This window comes from Phocoena phocoena, chromosome 1 (assembly GCF_963924675.1).
Source record: "Phocoena phocoena chromosome 1, mPhoPho1.1, whole genome shotgun sequence".
NCBI lineage: Eukaryota > Metazoa > Chordata > Mammalia > Artiodactyla > Phocoenidae > Phocoena > Phocoena phocoena.
In genome coordinates, this window is record NC_089219.1 from 135,768,758 (window position 1) to 135,786,335 (window position 17,578).

General features: G+C 36.4%; 1 protein-coding gene across 4 annotated transcripts in view; it reads left to right on the forward strand.

The window, feature by feature from the left end:
* The window catches only part of TDRD5 (tudor domain containing 5), a 91,408-nt gene that overhangs the window by 31,362 nt on the left and 42,468 nt on the right, over positions 1-17,578 (forward strand). For 3 of the 4 annotated variants that reach the window (XM_065882246.1, XM_065882236.1, XM_065882253.1), the window contains exons 5-6: positions 560-616; positions 16,269-16,422. In XM_065882246.1, the coding sequence (XP_065738318.1) occupies positions 560-616; positions 16,269-16,422 (211 nt within the window). The remainder of the gene's footprint in view (positions 1-559; positions 617-16,268; positions 16,423-17,578) is intronic. The other variant, XM_065882262.1, reaches the window with a different exon arrangement.

A 17,578-nucleotide genomic window follows, 5' to 3' on the forward strand; every position in this document is an offset into this window, starting at 1 on the left:
TTCTGGGGAGTTGTGGCATTTCAGTATTATGCGAGAATGATTTCTCAACTCTGGAAATGTTGGAATTCACTGCCTTTTTTGGTTGTTATAACTTTTTTTAAAACTAGAAACTGGGACTTCCCTGGTGGTCCAGTGGTTAAGACTTTGTGCTCCCAGTGCAGGGGGCTTAAGTTCAGTCCCTGGTCAGAGAACTAGATCCTGCATGCCACAACTAAAAGCCCACATGCCACAACTAAAAGATCCCACATGCCACGTCTAAAGATCCCTCATGACTCAACTAAAAAGATCCTGCATGCCACAACTAAAGATCCCTCACGCTGCATTTAAGATCCCGCATGCCACAACTAAGACCCGGTGCAGCCAAATAAATAAATATTAAAAAAAAAAACACCTGGAAACTGATTTTTAAAACAATACTGTGACTTAAATTCATTCACTCAATAATAATGTTATTTTTGCCTTGTTACTTTTTAAATTTATACTTTCTTATTTTGATATTTTGTCACCCAGCATTCCAGTGGTGTTTATTTATATTGTATTTCAATTTTCTATTTATTAGGTTGTATCCAAGTTTCCAGAGGGTTTACTTATTTCTAAACTGCTTGGAGAGTTTGAGGTGAGTGTTTTCTTTTTCACCAGCCATGTTTTTTTATGGCTCGCTTATGATTGATAGAAATTTTGTTGCTATTCCTTGGATCCTCCAAGTCTATGCTCTAGAACTTAAACATCTTGCTTTGCATTTTGGTGGCCTCTTCTTTACTAAAAGAGTTAAGAATCTGATTCTTAATAAGTACTTCATTATGCATAGGAAGAATATTTTTACCACTATTATTATATTATTAGAATAAAAGTTATTTTTCATGTCTGTTAATACTAAGTGTCAGTGGGGATATGGAGAAACAGAATAACTCATACACTGCTTGTGGGACAAAACCCCTTTGGAGAGCATTTTGGCAAGATCACTTTACTTGAGGATGTGCACCCCTGATGGTTCAGGAGTTCTATTAATACATCTACAGATACACTTTAGAGAAACTCTTAAACATGTGCACATGAAGACATACATATGACATGCACATTGCAGCATAGTAAAAAACTGGAAACAAATTAAATGGCTATCAGTAGGAGAATGGATAAATAAATTGAGATCGACACTTATACAATGGAGTAATATGTAGCAGATAAAATAAATGAACTAGGTTTCATCCATGCAACATGAATCATTTTTGGAACAATTATGTTTTAGTGAAAAAAAATCACATTGCAGAATGATAATTCAGATACTGCCATCTACCCAATTTTTAAAAATGGTTAGGCGTGCCAGTCTCTATTTGGAATGCCTTTCTTATAGCAGTTCATTTGTTTTCACAGCAGAGTGAGGCACAGAAAAGTAACTTGCCTAAGGGTCAGGTAGCCAATAATGGGTGGAGCCAGGATTTGAAACCCTGGCAGTCTGGCTTCACTATCCTAACTCTTAACTACTATGTCATGGACACTATCACATATTTGTACATATGAACACAGATGTTGTGAGATACTGCATAGCATAATGGTTAAGATACATCACCTCTATGTGCTATTTCATAGATGATATGTGAAGTCAGAATAATATTACCTACTTTATAGAGTTTTGTCAATTTAAATGGCTTAAAATAAAGTAATTAGAACAGTGCCTGCCACATAGTAATTGTTCGATAACTGTTAAAACTCATAGTAGAATAAAAAAAGAAAACTTAGAAAAGATGCATATCATCCCTCAGTGATGGAGAAAACTTAATTTCACATTGTGAATTTAAAGAAATGAATCTTTTAGAGCCAAAAAGTTTATTTCAAATAGGCCCATGAGAGAAAGCTAAAACAAAGAGTCTTGATGTTTTTTGGATTAACAAGTCAAGTCACTTGTTAATTACAGAATAAAGTGTAGGGACTTCCTTGGTGGCTCAGTGGTTAAGAATCTGCCGGCCAATTCAGGGGACATGGCTTTGAGCCCCGGGCCGGGAAGATCCCACGCGCCACAGCTACTGAGCCTCTGCTCTAGAGCTCACGAGCCACAACTCCTGAGCCTGTGTGCCACAACTACTGAAGCCTCTGCGCCTAGAGCCCATGCAGTGCAACAAGAGAAGCCACCACAATGAGAAGGCCGCATACCGCAATGAAGAGGAGCCCCCACTCGCCACAACTAGAGAAAGCCCACACGTAGCAATGAAGACCCAACACGGCCAAAAATAAATAAATAAATAAATAAAAAGAATAAAGTGTAAAATAGAGTAATAAATTAATAGAATATGACTTAACTGTCACAAAATTTATGGGTAAAAATAAACTTCCTATGCTACATTCACAACTCAAAGTGAATAGTTTTCTACAACTAACATTTTAGCAAAAGTAGCTTCCTGTAATAAAAGTTCATGGAGTTAAGATTAAAAGTCAACAATCTTGGAGAAATTAAAATAAACCTTTTTTTTAAAATAGGATTTGTTTTTATATTGGAGTATAGTTGATTAACAATGTTGTGTTAGTTTCCAGTGTACAGCAATGTGATTCAGTTATACATATACATGTATCTATTCTTTTTCAAATTCTTTTCCCATTTAGGTTTTTACAGAATATTGAGCAGAGTTCCCTGTGCTATACAGTAGGTCCTTGTTGGATATCTGTTTTAAGTGTAGCAGTGTGTACGTGTCAATCCCAAACTCCCAATCTGTCCTTGCCCCACCCCGCCTTCCCCCTTGCTAACCATAAGTTCATTCTCTAAGTCTGTGAATCTGTAAAACAAAGCTTTTAATGTCACAGGGAAGCTCTTTGCCCTTCTTAGTAAAAAGACTTCGGCAGAAATTCAACATTATTATTAGAAATATATAATAAGTATAGATTTAATTTAACCTTAATTCTAACTTGTAGTAACACTTACTAACCCTTTATTTATCCAACATGTTATAAAAGCTACCTGTGTGATTTGTCCTCTTGAAATACCTGGGCACCCGCCTGCCATTCTTTCAAGGTCCTTTGTTAAATTGCTAATCGAAGGGAAGATAGTGCAGTGGCAGCATAGTTTGTGGATCTTCCTGAAGTGCCACGTAACAACAGTCAGAGAAACTAGATAGCAAAACAAAAAATCCACAGACAATATTTATAACAAAATTGGGTAATATATCTCCAATGGAGAATTGCTGGAGAGTAAGCAGCAGCAGCCACAAGAGCCTCACAATATCAATGTCTGTGCCAGGAGAAAACAGGGAAGCAAGAGAGCCAATGTCTGATGGACCTAGGGACAAAAGAATTGCAAAATAGCCATCAGGTATTCACTAGAATGTACAGCAAGCCATTTTGAAAACAGCAGCTGAAACTGGATGATAATTTGACTTATCTAATAGCAGAGAATGTTTCATGGTAAGAGTTGAATAGGGCTGGAGCATCATAGCTCCTGTGAATTCTTGAAACTGACCAGCCAGAGCTCCCTTACAGACAGTAATGAAAAATTGAGCAGGATACGGACAGTAGAAAAAGAGAAGTCTTAGATGTAAGTAGTATTAAGGGAAAAGAGCCAGGAAATTTCAAAATTAACCTACTGGTTTTTTTTTGTTTGTTTTTTTGCGGTACACGGGCCTCTCACTGCTGTGGCCTCTCCCGTTGCAGAGCACAGGCTCCGGACGCGCAGGCTCAGCGGCCATGGCTCACGGGCCCAGCTGCTCTGCAGCATGTGGGATCCTCCCGGACCGGGGCACGACCCATTTCCCCTGCATTGGCAGGCGAACTCCCAACCACTGCGCCACCAGGGAAGCCCCCTACTGTATTTTTAAACAGTATATGAAAACAGTGGAAGGAGGAGCTCTGTGAAGCAGAAAGCAATCCAGAATGATGTCCTGTAAGTCAGGAAAATGAATTTCACAATTCCGTGAATTTCAACAGAAGAGGATCAGGGTCAAATTGCATCATTGTCTTAAGAAAACAAGAGAATAAGGAGCAGAATAACGTATCTGCTGACAATAAAAGCATGTCAGAAAGACATGTCCCTAATAAAGATCAAAACTGAAACCTACTTTTTCAAAAAAATATATTAAGAAAGTGTTACAAAACATGAAAGAACAACATAAATCTGAATTACACGAATTTGGAAATAAGGTGAACAGTACTCAGGGAAGAATTATAAATAAAAGGAAAAATCATTTCAGAAATGAAGATTAAACTTCAAAGATTACAAGAGCAAAAAATATAACAGCTAATGCCCTAAGAAAAACGGTAGGTAAAAATGAGGAGCATTTTGAAAGTCAAAATAAATGAGGGAGGCACTGGGGATCTAGGGGTAAAAGGCTCTGTCACTAAGGTTTTTGAAATCTAGTGAGAAACCCAGGCATGCAAATAAATTAAGGTAATATTATGTCTGAGTAGCCTATTTTGGAACAATCGTGAAGATAATTATTATAAGTTCTGGACAAAATATGCAAAATCACTCTCTGAAGGTACTAGAAATTGTCCAAAAGCAGGCAGAAACTGGAAAGGAGTCAGCACCTGGAGGAGGGAATGGCACCTTTTTGTTTGCCTGGATTTTGGCCTGATGGCAGGCCCCATACATTGTTTGGAATTGGAGATTGGATAGAAATCAGAAGTTTTACCGGCTTCTGATTTGGAGCTACATAAGCAGCTGAAAAATGAGGGGAGAAATCATAGGATGGAGAGAGCTACAGAGAGGGAGCATCAAATTCTGCACATAAATTCTGCTCAAATCTCTGACTGTTGAACTACACATGCCTGGGGCAGACTCAAAGCAGCCTAGTAAGGCTAAAAGAACTGAATCTATTTCAGCTGTTGCCCACCACAGGGAGTCAGAATTTAAGATTAGTCAAGTTGACTCCCAGCTAAAACTAAGCAAAAAGCAGTACTCTTAGAAGGCCTGTAAAAGATTCCACGGTCTCTACAGCTTACCTATTATGATGTCCAGGATACAAACCAAAATTATTGGATAGATTAAGAAACAAGAACCCACGTTTTTGTTGTGACCCTTGGTGAAGAGAAAATGTGACCCTTGGTGAAGAGAAAAATAATGGAAACTGATCCTGAGATGATGCAGATGTTGAAGTTAGCAAAAAGGTTTTAAAGAATTCTTAAAACCACATTAAAAAGAGTGTAAAGCAATATATGTTCACACTAAATGAACAAATAAGAAACCTCAGTGGAGAAAAAGAAATTATAAAGTCAAATGATTTTCTAGAGTTGAAAATAAAATATCTGAAGTAAATTCACTGCAGTGTCTTAAGAACAAATTGGAAATGGCAGAAGAAAGCATCGGTGAACCCCAGAACAAATTGGTAGAAATGATCCAATCTGAAGAACAGAGAGAGAAAATAAATGAAAAAAAATTTTTTTAAAAGCAGAATCTGGGAGTTCCCTGGTGGTATAGTGGTTAGGATTCAGTGCTTTCACTGCCGTGGCCCAGGTTCAGTCCCTGGTTGGGGAACTGAGAGGTACTGTGAGCCGTGTGGCGTGGCCAAAAAAAAAACAACAAAAAAACAGAGTCTGAGAGACCTGTGGGACGATACCAAGTGGCCTGATATCTGTGTAATTGTGATGAGAGAAATATGGTAAGGAGAAAAAATGAAAAGAGAAAAAATTCTTGAGAAAATAAAGGTTGAAAATTTTGTAAATTTTATGAAAGCGTTTACAGATTTAAGAAGCCCAGAAAAGCCCACAAAATGAATACAAAGAAAATCTTACACAGGCACATTGTAGTCAAACTGCAGAAAACTCAAAGTAATTAGAAAATCATGCAACTAAAGAAAAATGACACATTGCCATAGAGGGGAACAATGTTAAATATGATGGCTGACCTCTCATTAGGAGCAGTAAAGGCTAGAAGACAGTGGAATGACATCTTTAAAGTTTTCAAAAAAACCCCACTCTGCCCAATTTTTTATTTCCAGTAGTATAGTATCTTGGTAGTATCTTTCAAGAACTTTGAAGAATGAAGGTAAAGTAGAGGTATTTTCAGATAATCAAAAATGGGTAATTAATTGTAAGCAGCCCTGCATTATAGGAAATTCTAAAGGATATTCTTCAGGCTGAAGGAAATGATGCCAGATTGTATTTGAATCTATAGGAAGGATTGAAGAGCACAGGAAATGGTAAATGTGTGGGTATATATCAAAGACTTTTTAAAAAATCAATTAAGTATATGACTGTTTAAAACAAAAATTATAACACTGTATAATTGGGTTTGTAACATGTAGATGTAATATTTGTGAAAACCATAGCATAATGAGTGGAGGGGCAGTACATGGAACTGTAGTTTGCAAGGTTCTTGTGTTTCATGTGAAGTAGTACAGTAAGACTGAAAAGTTAAGGATGTATAGAACAATAAATAATGCAGAGTTAGCTATAAAGCCAATAGATAAATTAAAATGGAATTGTATAAAAATACTCAGTAAAAGAAAAATAGTAAACTCAAAGGAAGATGGGGTTTACTGTTCAGCTGTTTTGCTTGAAGGACAACAAAGGAACAGAGTTTGAGAGAAACAAAATACAAATGGGATTAGCAGAAATTAAATAGCAAAAATGTTAGCTGTATAGGAGAAAATACTTTTAAACAATGTGAACAACAAGAGCTCAGTTTCCAAAATATACAAACAGCTCATACAGCTCATTATAAAAAAAACAAACAACCCAATCAAAAAATGGGCAGAAAACCTAAATAGACATTTCTCCAAAGAAGACATACAGAGGGCCAACAGACACGTGAAAAGATGCTCAACATTGCTAATTGTTAGAGAAATGTAAATGCAATAAGGGATCACCTCACACCAGTCAGAATGGCAATCATCAAAAAGTCTACAAATAATAAATGCTGGAGAGGGTGTGGAGGAAAGGTAGCACTCCTGCACTGTTGGTGGGAATGTAAATTGGTGCAGCCACTATTGAGAAACAGTATGGAGGTTCCTTAAAAAACGAAAAATGGAGCTACCATATGACCCAGCAATCCCACTCCTGGGCATATATCTGGAGAAAATCATAATTCAAAAAGATAGATGCACCCCAGTGTTCATTGTAGCACTGTTTACAATAGCCAAGACATGGAAACAACCTAAGTGTCCATCAACAGATGAATAAAAAAGATGTGGTATGTATATACAATGGAATATTACTCAGCCATAAAAAAGAATGAAATAATGCCATTTGCAGTAACATGGATGGACCTGGAGGTTATCATACCAAGTGAAGTAAGTCAGAGAAAGACAAATATCATATGATGACACTTACATGTGGAATCTAAAGAATGATACAAATGAACTTATTTACAAATCAGAAACACTCACAGACATAGATTATATAGGTTACCAAAGGGGAAAGGGAGGGAGGGATAAATTAGGGGTTTGGGATTAACAGACACACACTAATATATATAAAATAGGTAAACAACAAGGACCTACTGTATAGCACAGGAAACTATATTCAATATCTTGTAATAACCTATAAGGAAAAGAATCTGAAAAATATATATGTGTATAAACAATCATTTTGCTGTACACCTGAAACTAACACAACATTGTAAACCAACTATACTTCAATTTAAAAAATGGTATCTGTAAGTCCAATTATATTAATAATTTCACAAATGTAGTGGAGTATATATTACAATTAATGAAGTTATGAGATGGAATGAAAAAGAAAGATGCAACTAAATGCTGTCCACATGAAATACATTGTTAGTAAAAAGATACAGATTGGTTGAAAGTAAAAGATGAAAAAGATATACATACAGTAAGCATAAAAGAATCGAAGTGACTAAAAAAAACCAGGTAAAGTCAGAATTCTAGGCAAAGTGTATTATCAGAGATAGAGGGACATTTCATAAGGATAAACGGTTAATTAGGAAGACACAACAGTCAAATGTGTATTCACCTAATAATGCTTTAAGATAAATGATCTAAAAGTTGGCAATTAATTATGAGTTAACTCCACAATTATAGGGGTTTTCTCTTTCTGGCATTTAATAAAATAGTCAAAAAAAATGAATAAGGACATAGAAAATCTGAACCACACTCTCTACCATCATGATCTGTTTGACTTTTATAGAACACTGTACCCAACAACTGCAGAATACACATTCTGTTCAGGTACACATGGAACATTTGCCAAGATGGACCATGTAGTTGACCATGGAATAAGTCTCAACAAATTTCAAAATACTGAAATCTTACAGAGTATGTTCTTTAAGATGGAATTAAATTACAAATCGATACAATGAATTACCTAAGAATTAACCTTCCAGATAATTTGTAAATTAAACTGTTCTCTTCTAAATAACTTATTTTTTAAATTTGAAGTATAGTTGATTTACAATGTTGTGTTAGTGTCTGGGTGTACAGCAAAGTCATTTAGTTATACATATATATGTGTGCTTTTTCATACTCTTTTGCATTATGGTTTATTACAGGATATTGAATGTAGCTAAATAACTTATTAAAGACAGAATCACAAGGGAAATTTGAAAATATTTCCAATTGAAAATGAAAATATAACATGTCAAAAATTGTGAGATGCAGCTAAAACAGTGCTCAAAGAGAAACTTATAGCTCTAAAATGCCTAAATTAGAAGAAAAGAAAGGTATAAAATCATCATTGACCTGAAGGTCTACCTTAAGAAGTCTAGAAAAGGGAGGAGCGAAGTAAAGTCAAAATAGTAGGAGAAAAGAAATAAGAAAATCAAGAATAGACATTAATAAAATAGCAACAATTAACAAAGCCAAATATTGATTCTTTGTAAGATCACCAAAATTGATAAACCATTAACTAGTTAAATTAGAAAAAAAGAGAGGACACAAACACCAATATCAGGAAAGAGATTATATCATTATAAATTCTACAGATACTGAAAGGACAATAAGGAAATATTATGAACAACTGTGCCTATCATTTGACAACTTAGATGGAATGGACAAATTCCTCAAAAGACACAAATTACCCAACTGAGGCAAGATGAAATAGAAAATCTGAATATCCCTGTAAGTATCAAGAAATGGATTTTTGTTATTTAAAAAAAACAAAAGAAAAACACCTCTCCACAAAAGAAGGGAGAAGAAGAAAAACCTGCAGGCCCATATGGTTTTATTGGTGAATTCTGTCAAACTTTTAAGGAGGAAATTATATTAATCATACATTGTTTCTTTCATAAAATAGAATGAGTTGGGGAGTATTTTCTATGAATACATTATCCTGCTACCAAAACTTGACATAGGCATTACAAAAAAACCCAATTAGATCATGTTTATCATAACATAGGATAAAAAATATTACAAAATAATAGTAAATTGAATCCAGCAATATGTGAACAAGAGGGTATTTTCCCCCAGCAATACAAGGTTGGAGTAACATTTCAAAAGGAATTAACATAATTCACCATGTTAACAGAATAAGGAAGAAAACCATATGATCATTTTAGTGGATGCAGAAAAAGAATTACCAAAATTTAATACCCATTTGTAATCAAAACTCTCAGAAAAATAGGAATAGAATAGAACTTCCTCAACCTGGTAAAGGATAGCTATGAAAAACCTATGCTTGTCATACTTAATAGTAAAACACTGGACACTTTCCCCCTAAAATCAGGGCTACCATGTCCGTTCGCATGGCTTTAATTCAGTGTTTTACTTTAGGTCCTAGACAATGTAATAAAATAAGAAAAAAATAGGCACAAAAACTTGAAGTAGTGAAACTGTCATTATTTGTAGAAAACATGATTGTCTACGTAGAATGTACTAAGGAATCCATGAAAAGCTATTAGAACTAATAAGTGAATTTATTAAGGCCAAAGTTAAGAATATAAAAAAGTTGTATATTAATTATATAGATTAATAATAAAAATAATATAATATAGATTAGTATAATATAGATTAATATAAAAATCTGTTATATTTCCATATGGAGGCAGCAAACAATTGGAAAATGAAATTTTTAAAATTCTATTTACAATAGTGTCAAATTACTTGAAAATAAATCTAACAAAGAAACATAAGACATCTGTACTGAAAAATACTAACATTGCTGAGAGAAATTAAAGAAGACTAAATGGAGAGCTGTAACATTCATGGGTAAGAAGCTTAGTATTGTTATTAATCTATAGATTCAGTATTGTCCCCATCATAATTCTTGTAGGCTATTTGTAAATACTGGCAAATCCATAAGTTTGTCATATATGAGAGTACATAAGGAGTTCAGTTCTTATGCACTCAAGTGATTTTTGATGGAGATGCCAAAGGAATTCAGTGGGGACAGGAAAATCTTTTCAACAAATGATGCTGGAACAACTGCTTATGTGGGAAAAAAAATGAATCTCAACCCCAACCTCACACCATGTACAAAAATTAGAGATATATCATAGACATAAATGGGAAAAATTCAAAATTAAAGCTTCTAGAAGAAAACTTTATTTACAATCTGGGGATATTTAAGAGTTTCTTAGAACATAGAAAGCAATAATCATTTAAAAGAAAATTGATAATGAGACTTTATCAAAATTTTACTATTTAGGAGACTCCATTTAAAAATTAAAAGGCAGACCACAGACTGGGAAGAAATATATACAATCATACATTTGAAAAAGGACTCATATCCAGAATACATAGAGAACCTTCTATATCTCCATTACAGAAAGCCAAACAGCTCCATTAAAAAAAGATTTGAACAGACACTTCACAAATGTAGATGTATGAGTGATTAATAAACACAAATGCTACTAAACTCATACGTTTTTGGTTCAAGTATAAAATGGTACTACTTTGGAAAATGTTCTGACAGTTTGTTATAAAATAAATGTATATTTACTCTTTGATCCAGAATTATACTCTTTGATCCAGAATTATACTCTTTGATCCAGAATTATTTATTCAAGAGAAATCAAAGCCTCTGTTCCCCAAAAGACTTGTATAATAATATTTGTAACAGCTTTATGCTTAATAGCCACAACTGGAGACAACTCTATTATTTATTAGTACGAAAATGAATGAAGAAATTGTGGTATATTCTTTTTTTTTTTTTTTTTTTTTTTTTGCGGTATGTGGGCCTCTCACTGTTGTGGCCTCTCCCGTTGCGGAGCACAGGCTCCGGACGCACAGGCCCAGTGGCCATGGCTCACGGGCCCAGCCGCTCCACAGCATGTGGGATCCTCCCAGACCAGGGCACGAACCCGTGTCCCCTGCATCGGCAGGCGGACTCTCAACCACTGCACCACCAGGGAAGCCCTGTGGTATATTCTTACAATGAAATACTATTCAGCATTAAGAATAAATCAACTACTGATAGATGAACCAACATGGATGAATTTGAGAAACGCTTGCTGCTGAACAGAAGAGTATACAGTGTAGGATACCTTCTATTTGAATTGCTAGGATAGCCAAAGCTAATTTATGGTGGAAAAAGAGAGTTGGTTTTCTCTGGGAAAGAAAGAAATTGCTGAGTGATGGAAATGTTTTATATCTTAAATATGAGTTTGCGGCACACAGTATGCATTTATCAACGCTAACTGAATGATAAACTTAGGTTTTATACATTTCAGTGTATGTAAATTTTATCTTTAAAAGCTAACAGTTATTGAACTCAGTTAATTATGTGCATACTGACATATTTTGGGGTAAAGGGTACTGATGTCTGCAGCTCGTGTTGAAATGCATAAAAAAAGTAAGATGGTTTGGTAGGTAGATGGCTATATAGATGATAAAGGAAATATAGCAGAATACTAATAATTATATAATCTAGGTGGTAGATGTTCACTGTCCAAGTCTTTCACCTTTTCCTGTGTTTAAAAATTTTCATAAGAAAATACTAGGAAAAAATGAACAAGAAAGATTGAAGCGAAAGTAACAGGCATTGAAAACAGGCAGAGAAGAGCCAACATATGAAATAAAACCAATGATGGAACAGAACAAATGTTGAAAACTATAATTTGAGTGAACTTTACTGAAATGGAAGACTTGAAATTATATATTGAGAGAACACACTGCATACCTGAGAATATCAACCCAGAGTGACAAGCACCAAATTATTGGACTTAAAGAAAAAAATAGTACTTTGAACAAATGAACAAGTGACTTATAAAGGAGACAAAATTAGGTTATAGAACATTTTCAGTGGGTTTTTTTTGCGGTACGCGGGCCTCTCACTGTTGTGGCCTCTCCCGTTGCGGAGCACAGGCTCTGGACGCGCAGGCTCAGCGGCCATGGCTCACGGGACCAGCCGCTCCACGGCATGTGGGATCCTCCTGGACCGGGGCACGAACCCGTGCCCCCCGCACCGGCAGGCGGACTCTCAACCACTGCGCCACCAGGGAAGCCCCCTTCAGTGTTCTTCTAAACATTCTCATGTTTAGAAGAAAAGGGATTTAAAAAATAACATATTTTAAACACTGAAGGAAAAAAAAAGTGAGCCAAGGATTTTATGGCTAGCAAAATTGACTTTCACCTATACAGAACTAGACAAGCTATTGCCGCCATGCAAGAATTGAAGATCCATTGTTCCCATGAGACCTCAAGGAGTCTACTGAACTTCAGGTAGCCAAAATCACTTGAGGGACAGCAACAAAAGAACTGAAATGAGCACCACTTATAAAACTAAGACCAAATGAGGGTTAGAAAGGAGAGAATATAGTATATAATGGCTATATACCCTGACAATATAAAGGACAATTATACAAAATGGTAGAAAGAGAAGGGATGAGCATAGGAAAAAAATGTAAACTGCTTTTATTAATTATACTGGTGATGGTAATGTGAGTACTGATTTTCTGAGACTATTGAATAATGTGATATAGAGCAGCAGTCCCCAATCTTTTTAGCACCAAGGACCAGTTTTGTGGAAGACAGTTTTTCCTCAGATGGGGGGTGGGCATGGTTCAGGCGGTAATGCGAGCAGTGGGGAGCAGCAGATGAAGCTTCACTCGCTTGCCCGCCGCTAACCTCCTGATGTGCGGCCCTGTTCCTAACAGGCCGCGGACCAGTACCAGTATGCCACCCGGGGGTTGGGCACGCCTGATATAGAGCATATTAACAATTATGGGAGGGCTTCCCTGGTGGCGCAGTGGTTGAGAGTCCGCCTGCCGATGCAGGGGACGTGGGTTCATGCCCCGGCCCGGGAAGATCCCACATGCCGTGGAGCGGCTAGGCCTGTGAGCCATGACCACTGAGCCTGTGCGTCCGGAGCCTGTGCTCCGCAATGGGAGAAGCCACAACAGTGAGAGGCCCGCATACCGCAAAAAAAAAAAAAAGAAAAGAAAAGAAAAGAAAAAAAAAAAATTATGGGATATATGGAGTAATTATGAGATAATTTTAATTGTATGTACAAGGATTTCTAATTGCATAAATTGAACCTGGAACATCTTACCATTCCAGACCAGGAAGGACTATTAAAGACTAGTTTCACATTAGAAGGGCTTAGGAATCCATGTGAAGTGTTATTTCAGGTTTCAATAAGGATAATAATTGTGGTGGTTTGAAGCCCATCAAATATGTTTAATTCTATGTGTTCATATGATATTAAAAGCTAATTGGTGGGCTTCCCTGGTGGCACAGTGGTTAAGAATCCACCTGCCAATGCAGGGGACATGGGTTCGACCCCTGGTCCAGGAAGATCCCACATGCTGCAGAGGAACTAAGCCCGTGCACCACAACTACTGAGCCTGTGCTCTAGAGCCTGCGAGCCACAACTACTGAGCCCACGTGCTGCAACTGCTGGGCCCACACGCCTAGAGCCCGTGCTCCGCAACAAGAGAAGCCACCGCAATGAGAAGCCCACGCACCGCAACAAAGAGTAGCCCCCGCTAAATAAATAAATAAATTAATTAATTAAAAAACTAATTGGTTATCATGGAAGGTGATAGAGAACCAATTCATTACCTTAGAAAATGGTAAATAAAGAGAAAGAGCCAGTCACTTACCTCACTTCCCTGAATGAACTGGTAGGACTGGTTAACCAAATGGCAGATGAGGGGAGCATATCTCTATAAAATATTCCAACTAAATAACAAAAAAGAATTTATAGAATTAGAATATCACTATGTTAAGCCTCTCAATAAAATAGTAGATCAGGCATCGACCAGTAATGGCTCCTAACGACACCGAGAAAAAAAAAAAAGACAACCAGACATTATATGTGCCTCTTTTTAGAACATGGCATCACCAATAGTCTTGTCATAGGGGTGGAGCATGAGTCTGATCAAGCCGTTGGGTCCAGCTGCCAATTTGCAGAAAATAAAGTGTTTGCACTACGAGTGTATCATCTACAAAATCTACTTCATGGGGAAATGAAATCATGTAATAGGATATATACATATATTTGAAGGCATAAATATAAACTCTAAGGAAAAGATAAAACAACCAGAATGGATTGGAGATGGAAGAGAAGTAAGAGAGTGGGAGTAGAAATACACCAATTACCTTCTTGCTTATGGTTGGGAGTATATAAAGAAGATAGCATAACAGAGGACCTAGGGCAGTGTATCTCACATATCAATGGATGGACCAAACTAACTTACTAAAAGAAACTGCTTCTGAGATAGGATTACTCAACTGTGTTTCATATAAGGATTTGGAATTACCTCCGTATGAATTCATAAAAAATACAACAGGTGTAATCTATTATGTTGAAGCATGATGCATGTTCAAGTTTTGACAGTTTCTGGAAAGTTTCACAAGAATCTGCTGGTGATAGTTTGCACAAGAAACTAGTAGTAATGGTTACCTCCAAGGAGGTGGTATCCTGGTCAGCTGAGGGATGGGAGTGGGCTGGAGACTTAGTTTTTGCTGTTTACCTGTTTAAAACTTCTGAATATCACTTATTCAAAACATTGATAACTTACATTAAAAAGAATCCTTCCCAACCTAGTCATGTGTTCAGCTGACATTCATAGTACTGGGCACTTACCGAGAAGGTAAAGAAACCATTAGAGACTAATGAACATGAAAAGAAAAGAAGCCATAATGTGTAATGTACAAGGAAGTAAGTAGAAGTACCAAATCTAACTCACCACCACCCTTCTTCTGTCCTCTACCAGTTCTTTTTCTCTTGGGATATCTGTGATTGGCTATAGGTGTGATACTAATGACCCTTGAAACCGTGACTTGACTGACGCTGGGCCCCATTTTTACAAGTGTCCTGGGAGAAGTCAATAAAGAGTTGAGTTGGGTCTCAGAGCATTACACCAACAAGATGTATGCACTGCAGAAATCCCACCCTTTGTCAAGGGTCGGTCCTTTAGAACTGTTTGCCCTCTGTGTTCCTGTTGGTCTTCCCCAAGGTGATTAAGTCAGAGCAGGGATTTATTTCCTACTAACACCTAGTCGAGAGGAAGAGAGCAAGAGCTATGCTTAGCTCTACTGCTTTACCTTGGTTATGGAGACAAAAGTTTAAGAATTCAGACACTTTAATGGGACGTCTTTAGTAACAAGGGCTGACTTACCAAGACTTGTTATCTATCTTGTATATATTCTCTTCTATCTGTATTTGGTATAGTTCTTCTTCTTTTCCAAGGCGAGAAAATCAGACAGTTACAGGAAATACATTGGCACCTGCCTATTTATCCCAATTTCCAGGGTGAAATAATAACATTTTTAAGGAAATGTTTAAAAATAGTATTTTATTGTATGTGGAAAGTGGTAGTGAATATTCTTTCTCCGAAAATAGAGAAATATCAAGTTTTATTATGATTTTTGTATTTTGTGTGTTCCCCTCTTTTTTTTTTTTTTTTTTTTTTTTTTTTTTTTTTTTTTGCGGTACGCGGGCCTCTCACCGCCGTGGCCTCTCCCGCTGCGGAGCACAGGCCCCGGACGCGCAGGCCCAGCAGCCATGGCTCACGGGCCCAGCTGCTCCACGGCATGTGGGATCCCCCCACACCGGGGCGCGAACCCTCATCCCCTGCATCGGCAGGCGGACTCCCAACCACCGCGCCACCAGGGAAGCCCTCCCCTCTTTTTTAAAAAAGACTTTTGGCTTTATAATCAGACATTGTGAAAAATGAGAGGTAAAAATGTCCCTTAATTTTCTTTTCAATTTAACATATGCTGTAAAAGGAACTTGAAGTTGGCCTAGAAGTTTATGGTGAGGGATTATAGGTCTCTTGGTTTGTATTATACTTGCATGGAAGCAAGGGTTTGTTGTAATGCCTGAGTTAACTCACCCTTACAAATTTAGTTTGGCTAAGTCCAAATTAAAGCATTGTCCATGGGCATATGTATATGTTATATTCTTGTTTTGTTTTTTTTTTGTTTTTGGTTTTGCTTTGGTGACAGGTAATTTTTAAAGAGCAACTTTCACCCAAAAAACTGGGCTTCTTAAATGTGACCGAGCTTGTTGGAGCTCTTAGTGACATTCTCCATGTTGAGGTCAGGGAAGGAGAACAAGACTTGCTAGTGTTTGATGCTGATATGAAGCCTCTGCCACCTGGTGAGTTGAATTACAATATGATGCAAACCTGATTTTTAATTGTCTTTGTAAGAACAGGGAAAAAGAAAGCACTGGTTATGTAAATAGGCATTATTGTAACCACATCAACCAAACAGATCACACATTAGCCTTGGAAATGTTTTGTATATAATGACCTCCTTTCTGGTGATATATGTTGCAATGAGGTTACTGTATTAAAATCTGAGTTTTTTAAGTTTACTTTCTTCATTGTCCAGATTTTTTAATAATTCTGAAGAAATAAATTTTCTGAAATGGTGTTCTGAGGGGGAAGCTCTAGATAGTTCACTGGTTCTTAACTCGTTTTAGAAATATATGGAGGTTCTTTGAAATATATGGACGTTCAGAATAAATGGGTGTGCATTGAGACTCAGCAGTTGTAATTTAAAAAAAAACATTTTATTTTTGAGATAATTTTAGGTTTATAGAAAAGTTGCAAAGATAGTACAGAGTTCTCATATGCCCTTCATCCAGTTTCCCCCTAATTTTAACATCTTACGTTACCATGATATGTTTATCAAAACTAAGAAATTAACATTGGTACATTGCTATTTACTAAACTCCAGAGTCTATTCTGATTTTATCAGTTTTGTTCTTTTTCTGTTTCTGGATCTACTCCAGGATATCACATTGCATTTAGGGCACTTGACTTTTGTTTTTGTTTGGCTTAGTGGTTTTTTTCTTTTGAAATTTTTATTGAGGTTATTGTAGGTTCACTTACAGTTATTAAGAACGAATGCAGAGTGATCCCATATACTCTTTCCTCAGTTCCCATAATGGTAATGTCTTGCCATCTATAGTACAGTATGATACTTATATTTTTATAAGTTTCTACAAGTGGCTAAAGTGGACAGCTGTGGTTTTTTTTTTTTACAAAATGTAAATGTATCTTTGTTAATTTTTCTGATTAAAATAACTTACATTCATTCTAAAAAATTCAGATAACACAGATGAGTAAAAAGTTAAAAGTGAATATTTCTCTACATTTTACTCCCACCAAAAATGCCATTAAATTTTTTATATAGCCTTCCAGACTTTTTAAAATGTATATGTGAGCCTAGCTGCGCTTAGAAAAAAATTAGAAAAGCAGTATTTGCTTGTTTAAACAATTCCAGCAATGCAGAGGTAGTAACTAGTA